The sequence below is a fragment of the Megascapheus bottae genome, chromosome 23 (assembly GCF_031878675.1).
Source record: "Megascapheus bottae isolate mThoBot1 chromosome 23, mThoBot2.hap1, whole genome shotgun sequence".
Classification (NCBI taxonomy): domain Eukaryota; kingdom Metazoa; phylum Chordata; class Mammalia; order Rodentia; family Geomyidae; genus Megascapheus; species Megascapheus bottae.
Window position 1 is genome coordinate 4506198 of NC_143531.1, and position 10522 is coordinate 4516719.

The 10522-nt window shown below is 40.3% G+C and overlaps 1 protein-coding gene across 1 annotated transcript in view; it reads left to right on the top strand.

The window, feature by feature from the left end:
• LOC150047236 (uncharacterized) overlaps positions 1-10511 on the top strand; it is an 85114-nt gene extending 74603 nt beyond the window's left edge. Inside the window, 8 exon segments of the mRNA XM_090356532.1 lie at positions 2667-2836; positions 3551-3700; positions 4920-4961; positions 5782-5869; positions 7152-7321; positions 7785-7934; positions 9112-9153; positions 10256-10511. Of these exon segments, the coding sequence (XP_090212658.1) occupies positions 2667-2836; positions 3551-3700; positions 4920-4961; positions 5782-5869; positions 7152-7321; positions 7785-7934; positions 9112-9153; positions 10256-10511 (1068 nt within the window).
• Positions 10512-10522: the final 11 nt, after the last annotated feature.

The window sequence follows — 10522 nt, forward strand, 5'->3', positions numbered from 1 at the left end:
ACAGACAAGGTCCAAGTGAGAGTCACCTCCCCTCCCAACCCTCGTTCTCAGCAGTACTGACCTCAACACACACACACACTCCTGGGAAGCAGTGAAATCCTCCCCTTCCACTAAATGAAAGCAAAGAATCAAATTAGAACTGAATTATTGACAAATGAGCATATTTGCTGCCTATTAGCATTCACATATAGACTCCCATATTACAGTGTCTGCCTTTTTGCCAGACTTATTTCACACAATTTGACCACACATGAGTATAAAAAGCAATAGAACTTTCAGCCCAATCCATTCTGGGTTATCTTTGTTTCTACACCACAGTGTAATCTGCTGACTGATCCTCTGGACTCAATTGTGTGAACACCTGCCTCCACAAAAGCAAATAAGGGAAATGTAAACCTTCTTTCAAATCTTAGAAAGCAAACCCTTCAGTTGAATAGATATATTTTTAGCCAATATTGGGGAGGGCTTGTGGGAGAAGGGAAGAATCTGCACAGAATAGAAGTGTCTAAATTCTGTGCAGGGCTGGTATTGCAACCAGAATACTATCACACACCAGCTGGGTACTGGTGGCTCAGACTTGTGATTCCAGCTATTCAGGGGACTGAGATCTAAGAATCATGGTTTAAATACAACTGGGCAAGGAAATCTGGAAATACTGTGATCTGCAATAAACTACTAAAAGAAAGCTGGAAGTGGAGTTGTGGCTCAAGTGATTAATTAAGCTCAGAGAAAATGCCCTGGAACTCAGTTCAACTAAAATGATTGGCAAAAAGGAGAGAGGGGGGCTTGGCACAGAGAGTGAGAGAGGGAGATGGAAATTGTATTATAGGATATTACAAAGTGATCCACAGTACTGAATTTATTAACCCTGGAAATAATGACGGATCTTCAACTGTAAAAATAGAAGATATAAAAAATTCTCTTGTATAGATCAGTCTGAGACCATTCTTCAAAAGATGAAATTATAGATATATAAAACACATGGACATTAGCTGGGAATTAAATACTGGCAGAGTGGGGCTGGCACTGGGTATGGCTGTGAAAGGTAAAATAACCGATATTTCTCTCTGTGGAATGGCTTTCAGTTCTGGCTGCATCTTCATATTCTGGTGCTTTTGTCAAAGTTTGATTTGGGCCCAGAAGGTCATGTTGAGAGATGTTGGTTGGGTTTTTAAGGAATAGGGACAAAGTATAAAATGACTGGGGAGCTGCTCTCTGAGTGGTTAAATATGGAGACACCCCATTAGTTCTGAGGGGAATATGCTAACAAGCCACACTTACTCTATACCCTCTGTCCTGCTTTCTGTCTCAGCATAGGCTCTCTCCACAGTGCTCCTGGGCACTGAACTATGACCCTGTTAGGTGGCTCTGACCATAAGCTTGGCTTCAGGAAAACTTGATTTGTAACACTCGGCCTTCATTACTGTGAATTAAACGTCTTTTATTAAACACCCATTGAAATTTCAACAAGGATGCTGATTATGATAAGACGACCTTATAGGAAAACAAATGTAATATACATTACACATATACATTATAGGTATCTACAGTTATCTCAGGTTTTTAAAAGAAAAGACCAAATCAGGAAGGAAGAGGATGTGTCACATGACAGTTGGGGCATGAGCCTTAGAACCGTGACATCACAGAGAGGAACTACCAGCGCTCAGACCCCAGGCAGTTGACTGTGTACTGTCTCTGTTGAAGGTGCAGTCATGTCCGCTGTCCAGAGCCACAAACTAGAGAAAGACAAGTGTTCACTTCAACCCTGTGTGGCTTCCCTGCACAAGGTAGTGTGTAATGACACCTCTGAGGCTCCTCCTAGAGGGTGGCCCTGGAAAGTGTTCTGTCTTCTTTCTCCTGACCTTTGTGAACGGATGCTGACCTTCATCCACCTTTCTGAAAAGCCATCCCTGTTCACACAGTCCCAGGCTGTGGGGTGAGGACAGTGGTCCTCACATTCTCAGAGGAGAGGGGAGCGAGACCCCACAAGAGCCGATGTGAACAAGGCTCTGCAAGCACCTGAGTCAGAGAGAAGAGGCGTCCACACTCTTCAGTGTAGTTCTGGTTCCCACAGAGCCACAGTGCAGGCAGCAGGTCCAAGGTCTCATGTTAGGAGCTTCGGAGGGATTTCACGCATTGCTTGCTGTTCTTTCTCAAGTTTGCCAAAATTGAATATTGATAACAGATAAGAGGGCAATAACCTTTCAACAATGATCGATTCAGTCAACTTTCATGGTAGGGATCATACCATTTGGAATTACCTCTTCACAAATACATGCATCATTCCAAAATTTGGTCTTATTGTTAGAATGACTTTTGGTTAGTTTGCAGTGGTCATCTGTTTAGGTGAGCTGAGTCACTGGTCCTGGCTTAACCATTCCTCTACAAGGTTCTCCTCTCTCCCCTGCCAGTTGGATGAGCTTCTCCCCACCTTCTTTCCCCATCTCTTGGAGTTGATGACGTTCAGGGCTCTGTTTCTATATCTGTCCTCTATCCATTTACAACAGTGATCTGGAGCATCTGTTTCCTTTTACAAACCAGAAAGTCCCCTGGGTAGGAATAAGTTTTGGGTGGGGAGAACCACATGTGACACTCTGTCCCCACTGAATTTGGCATAAAGCCTCTGAACCATGAATGGGCACTCACTGTGTGGCATTGGTGTGCAGCAGGAAAGCCATCTTCCTGAGGACGATGCTCAGCACGACAGGCCTGTGTCCCCAGAGGTCACTGGCAGAGCCCTGCTCATCCACAGCCCGGTGCAAATGAGAAGAGGCTGGAGGAGGAGGAAGCGGCACCTCTTCCTGTTCAGTGATGTGCTGCTGGTGTCTAACACCAAGTATGTATTCTCCACACGCTCTCCAGCTCAGCGCCAAACGCATTTCCCCCAATGTATTCAATCACCCTTACATTATAAATCAGGAATCGTTTTTCGTTTATTTTTATATAAATTTGGATTTCTTGTTTAGGAAGTACTCACGCAGGTCCTATGTTGTGTTCCTCTAGAGAACAGTCATGCATGAAGTAACCACCATTCCTGTAGTCCCAGCACACAGAGTTTAAGGCAGGAGGACCCAGAACTAGAGCAGTAGATAGGCTACATACAAAGACACTGTCTCAAAATACACATGCAGCAACCCAAACTGTGAAGAATTGATTAAGTTCAATATGACAAAACACAGGAGGACATTGGGACAGTAGTTGTGTCTGTTTACCTGATCCTCACATCCCAACATGTAAATAACAAACTAAGAAGCCAAAAGCAGCATGCTCACAACTGCAACCCCAGCTACTCCCGAGGCTCTCTGATTCAAAACCAGTCAAAGCAGACTTATCTCCAGTGTTCCTCCAAAGAGCTGGAAGTAGGGCTATGGCCCAGGTAGTAGAAGGTGGCAGTCTTGAGTAACATTGTCCAGAGACAGTAGCCTGGCCCCTTGCTCAAGCCCTAAACTCCCTGCAACACACTTACACACACACACACACACACACACACACACACACACACACACACACACAAATAGCAACCCAAAAGATATGGTGTTTCTCTTTTCAGATATAAGAAACACCTTAAGATTAAAGATGCCATCCCCCTGCAGATCCTGGCCATATCTGAATGTGCGGACAAGGCTGGAAAGGGGGATGGGAATTCTGAAAAGTCCTTCATTTTGAGCTGGCCCAAGGAGAAATTCCAGGTCACTTTCCGGTAAGACTGACAGCTGTACTCTGTATGTCTAGCATTTAGTCGTGGGAGGACTCAGCCACATTCCCAGTGTGTAGAAAGATAGACACTGTCAATTAATTTCTTCAAGATTTATTTGTAAGAAATTCAGGCAGGTTCCACAGTGTACATAGGGGAGGTGAATGTTCAGAATGCAGATGATCAGATATTATCTATGTATTGTATTACATAAACTTTATTCAGCAAACATTAGTGAATCCTCCAAATAAGATTGAGAAATTCATTTTGTTCTCCCAGTAAATATATTTTGAATTCCATGAATGTAACTAGGTCTACAACTAGAAAACTGTTAGAATTGCTCTTTAGCAGATGTCCATGTCATTTCTCTGTAAATAGACTGTGTCATATTTGTGTTGTGGACAACCAGAATCAGATTTTACCAATGAAGTACAAGATAATTTTTTTATGCCTAGGCCTGCATGAAGGTTGAGAATGGACTTAAGACTAGCTGAAATATGTGGACTTATAAGGAAGTTGTATCATCCATGTTCTCAAAACCATACCGGTTTTATTTTATTCTTTTGGCAGTCATAGGGCTTGAACTCAGGGCCTGGGTCACTGTCGCTGAGTTTCTTTTGCACAGGCCAGTACTCTACCACTTGAGCCACAGCACCACTTCTGGCTTTTTCTGTGTGTGTGGTACCTAAAGAATCAAATCCAGGACTTTATGTTGCCAGGCAGCACTCTACCACTAGGCCACACTCCCAGGCTCCAGCTGTTTTACTATTATAAGTTTTATTTGCTACTTTATTGCAAATATTTATTCTCTATTACTAGATCAAAAATAGTCCAATGAAGTGATAAAGTTCTTCCATAGGATTTAATTTACATAATAATTTTATATTGGAATAGTAGTCGTAGCTGACATGTTTCATGAATGTGGAAACTGAAGGCCTTGCAGGTGTGAAAGTTGCCCATATTCCGATGACTTGCATCACACAGTGTGGAGCAGTGTTACATGTCAACCGAATCTCTCTTCCCCCTCAGACCACTTCACATCACAATATAAGTATAAATTACCCATAACAATCAAATGTATCAACACTCTGTTTATGAGTAGGATCGAATTCCACCCATAGTCACATTGATAGAAAACATTCCAAGTATTTTTATCTTTAACAAAAGACTTAAAATCACATCATGAATATGAAATGTAATAATAGTTTCTCATTTTAAATTGTAGATCATCAGAGCTAAAAGAGAAGTGGCGTTCTTTCCTTCAAAGGTATTATGCCACTGTTCATAGTTAATGTTTGGATGTGTTAGTGCATGCATAAAACTCTCTGCAGACAATGATCCCCAAATCACTCCTCTTTTTAATAGAAATTATTTACCCTCCCTTCTATTATACATCAAATGCATTTATATTCACAGAGACTTTTTGGTTGTAATCCCCAAGCTCTCCTTGATGTCAATTAATAAATTGGTGTGAATGTTTTCTTAAAGCACTGTCAGTTAACAAGCACTTTCATACTGACGACTCAGGAGGATGAGATCTGAGGATGGTGGTTCAAAACCAGCCCAGGCATGAAAGATTGCAAGTCTCTTATCTCTAAGAAACTCCCACAAAGTTGGAAGTGGGAATGTGGATCAAGTGATAGTGTATTAGCCTTGAGATAAATAAATATTTATATCTATATATATACTCACACACATAAAATATAGTACATGTATATATATGTAGAGAGTCTATACATATATACACATATGTATATATGTACATATAATCATGTTAGCATATAGTGCTGAGCAAACTCAAACAATTGTTCTTCCAGTCAAATACAGGGAGGGGTTGGCCCTTCCATTCTGACAGCGAGTCTTTATAATCACTGAACCTGTTTCACAGATGTTATTTCTCAGGGCTTCCTTCCTACCTTCTGTATCCCATATTATTTTTCTCAAACAATATTCCCTGTTTTCAATCCCCGATTTTTCTGTATGTTCTGAAAACTTACACAATATAGACGGAGAAATATTACCAGCATGTAATAATTGAACTACTACTTAACTCACTAAATTTTGGGGGTTATTATTGAATTCATCAGGTATATCAACATTCCAAAAAGAGACAAAGAAATTCGGAAGAAAATTCCATTTCAGACTTTCACCAATGATTTCCAGAATTATGGCTCTGTAAGTGTTTTGAAGAGTAAAGAGGACATTTCAAGGTCCTTCCTTAGGCAGGAGAGGAGACTGCATAGTTTTCGTGTGGAAAAACACAGGTGTGTCTCTGCCTGATGCTTTTCTATGCTGACTATGTTTACACACAAAATTGGTTAGATCCTCTCTATATTTTATTTATTTTTTATTATATTTTATTTTCAAATATTTTTATTGTAATTAATAAAAGGGTTACATGATATTTGCCAGATAGAAGGTACATTAATTCACATACATTGATACCCTTTCACATGTCTTGGTACCCATTCCCTCCTCCCCATTTTGGTTTTCCCCCTTCCCTATAGAATTTCAAATAACCAAATACAAATGTATCCAATATATCAGATAACAAAGTGAGATACTGTAACAATATGAGATAACCAAGGGACAGCAAAAGAGATGAGAGAAAACATACTACATTAAGGACAACAATCATTCATTATATGGCTTTTGTTTCAATATCCTAGAGGTCCTTTCAATTAGCTTCATACTATATGGCCTTATGTATCAAGGTTTTGCTCTATTGCAGATCTCTGCTAGTAGAGCCCAAAGTTTCTACTGATTATGACAAATGAGGGAAACCATTGAGCCTGAGTTCCTATGATTTTTTTCTAAGTCTTCCCATTTCTTCTCTATATTTTAATCCAATCAGATAGTGATGTTTTCTGTCCAGTGCTCTGGAGGTCAACAAGTTTTTTAAATTCTCTGAGATAGAAATAGCTTCACTCCAGGGGAAAGAATTGGGTGGAAGTCTCCAAAAATGCTTTAGCCAATGAGAAGACATTTTAAAAAGACTCAGTCAGTATGCTTTGACCTGTAGAACTAGAGTACTATTGAAAAAAAAAAAGGCACAGTTCATCCAACATGTCTAAGTACCACATTAAGAAGTTTGTTGTATTGCTTGGTGTTCCCTCTCTCTTCAGAATTTGAATACTGATATAGATAATATGGGAATTGGATTTTTAGAATATTCAATTACGTTACTATCATGCAAAAATTAAATTGGGTTAAGGTTTACACAGATAGCCATATATTTCTGTATAATTTTTTTTGAAGTTGACCAATACCTTTTCATTGTCACAATGATTGAGCTCTTCTGCTTGCTTCTAAATGGGGGCACAAATTCCCCTGGGTACCAGTAGTGAAGTCAAGCTTGGAGGTTTGACAGCATCCCATGTAGCGTTGTGTCATTTTTAAAGTCTGGCATAGAGCTCTTTCCGGGGTTTGAACACTGACTGTGGTGTTCTCTGTATAGCAGGAAAGCCGTCTTCCTGAGAAGGAAACCCCTCGGGAGAGGCCTGTGTTCCCAGAGGACCCTGGCAGAACTCTGCTCATCCACAGCCCAGTGCAACTGCAGAAAGGAAGCGAGAGGAAGAAGCGGTACCTCTTCCTGTTCAGTGATTTACTGCTTGTGTCTAATACCAAGTACGTATGGACGGCACGCTCTCCTGCTCTCCACAGAATACACTCCACTAGCAAATGGTATTTAGATGACCCTTCCTTTAGACAACAGATTCTTCTGGGATTGTGTTGGCAAAGGATTCCTTGTTCATTTCCCACACGTTCTTAAAGGTCCTATTTTGTGATATGGTTGAGGAGATGATTAAGAATGGAAAATGCCACCAGGCGTGGAGTCCATCCTGAGGGCACAGCACACTAACTTCCAGCAGGATCTCAAGTTCGGGTCCAGGCTAGGCTACATAGAAAGGCCATGACTCAAAACAAACATAGAACAACATCATCAAGAATGTGACAGCCACGTACTCTTGTCCCTGGTGCACACTCATAAAAACAAAAGAAAATAGTTTGAGGAGAGTAAAGAATTCTTCACATGACACATGATGGAAGTGAACTAAGAGAGATGGTGTTTTCTGTTGCTCTTTCTTAGGGATAATGCAGGCTTTAAGATTATAAACGTGGTCCCACTGCATACCATGTGGATTTCAGAATGTGGGGAGAGCATGGAGAAGGATGATGATCATTCCAGAAATTCCTTCCTTTTGGGCTGGCCCATGGAGAACTTCAAGGCCATCTTTGGGTAAGACTTACCACAGGACCCTGTGTTCACATCAGTCCTTTGTGGACAGAAACAGGTTCCTCTATACAATCCAGCACACACAGAATAGAGCTCCATTTCTTCTCAAATTCTTTCAAAGGGAAATATTTAAATTTGATTGTTTGGGGGCTTCTTTTTTTATCCTTTTAGTAAAGTGATTTTTAAATGATTGCATTGCTGCTGTTGACCATTCAAAATGCAAAAACATACAACCACACAGAAATTGAGGCCCTAATTGTTATAGCGACCGTGCTTTCTGTACAGAGAATGAAAAGAAAAGTGAAGTTGTAGTGCCTGCAAAATGTGGGGAGGGAGAAGTTACAATGGGTTGGAGCAAAAGGATGAAGCTTGCTTCCCAGTGATTTGGGAGGACAGAACTGTAGTGACACAAGGTCGGATTATCGACACACAATGACATACATTTAATGTTACTCATGGTGAGTTTTATATATAATTCATCTGACTCCTAAAAGCTTTATTTTAAAATCATTCTTCCGTCGGTAGTTTTAAAAGCATTTGAAATTTTAAAAGCCAAATTAAAATAGCAAGGGTAATATTCCTCATTAGTAACATAGCAGATTTGGGCAATCATTAATGCTTGAACATAATCTCAATTAAGAATCAAACTAATGTAGAGCAAGACACTTAGGAAATAATCTGATATATTAGAGTTTGGAAACTATTGTAATTCAATGAGCCATTGTCATTTCACAGAAAACAATTCTTTGCTCTTACTGTAAATTTTTATTAGTCATCCTTCAATGAGGAATAGTTCATTCAAAGACAAAATTCTTGCATATAATATAATCTGAGTAACAATATTCTGTATTTGAATGCCAGGTTTCATCAATGTGGAGACTGTAAGTAGGCAGGTGTGACACTGCCCTCCATTTAGGTGGCTTGAGCACACAGTGTTGATCCATCAAGCATTTTCATACCAAACCATTTTCCCTTTTCCCCTAAACTCTACTTCACATCACAGTGAGATCTCCCAGGAAAATCAGAATCCATCACAGTGCAGTGATGAGGGGGATAGTATTTGCCTGGATTTGCTTTGATACCATTTCCTCAACAGTATTTTTTAAAAAAAATAATGTTCTTAGAATATATTCACGTATATCAAATATAGTTTAATATTGTCTACTATTTTAAATTGCAGTTCTTCAGAACTAAAGGAAAGATGGTGCTGTTTGCTTCAAAGGTATTTGACAAGTGTTTTTATTTAACATATTGATTTCTTAAGGAATGAATAAAGTCTTGTAACCCACTCTCCCAAATCTCCCTGCCCCACCCCACCCCCAACTTACTTTTCTTTGTTTTTTTTTCCATTTCTTTTGCATTTGGTCAGTCCTGGAACTTGAACACTGGGCCTAGGCACTGTGCCTGGGCTCTGTTTGTTCAAGGCTAGTGCTCTACCTCTGAGCCACAGCATCACTTCCGTGTGTGTGTGTGTGTGTGTGTGTGTGTGTGTGTGTGTGTGTGTGAAACTAACTGGAGATAAGAGCCTTGTGGACTTTCCAGCCTGGTTTGGCTTTGAACCATGATCCTCAGATGTCAACCTCCTGATTCGCTAATTTTACAGGACTGAGCCACTGGTACCCAGCAAGCTTCTCCCCCATTGTAATAGAAATGGTTTAGTCTGACTGCAGCTATAAAATACTTTCATTCATTTTTGAAGACTTTTGGTTGTCATAAAGTTTTGCTTAATTAAGTTTTGCTTAACCAGCACTGTCAATTCAACTGACAGACTTGAGCTACTATTTCCTTAAAATAGATACTGGTCTTCACTAGTAGTTCAAGGCTGAAGCTGAGATAGGAGGATTGCAGTTTAAGGCAGGTCTGAGAAGCATAGTACGTTAGATCCCTCTCTCCAGTTAACTACTAAAGACAGTGACTGTGGTAGAGCCATAGCCTTGAGCATAAAAGCTCAGAATCAGGGTGACACATGTCCTGAGTTCCAGCCCCCAAGACTGGCCCAGTTTATATTCCCATCCTCTCCGGAGCTAGCTCAGAGCCACCGCAGGTTTCACTGGCCTAGAATGTATTGGCCTCCCATCCGCACAGCAGTGTTTTACATACTGGATCTACCTCCAAATGTCACTCTCCAGCTCCACCTGTTCTCTTCTGGGTCCTCTCCTATTTTCCTCCAACGTTACTCCAGTTATCCAAATACATAATCTATCCATGAGTAGTTACAGCTTACAGAATAATAATTGACAGAATATGAACTCTATAGACTGATTTCAGAAAGAAGCTAGTAGATAATAATTGTGTCACTCTGGGTTATTATTTGAATGACTCAGGCATATCACCCGCACCAAAGAGGAAGAGTCAGAAGACAGCATTCCACTCCAGATCCTTACTAAGGACGTACAGAAAAATGCCAGTGTAAGTGCTTGTGTACCAAAGAGGAAATTCGTAGTGACATGCTTGGGCTGCAAGAGGGAGAGAGATTTTATAAATAATCAAAGATACGAAAACTTTTGGAAAACAGTGGAGGAAGACCATGAGGAAAGGAAGACATCCATGGTGACCACAATTAACATTTATATATTATAGATGTAAACATC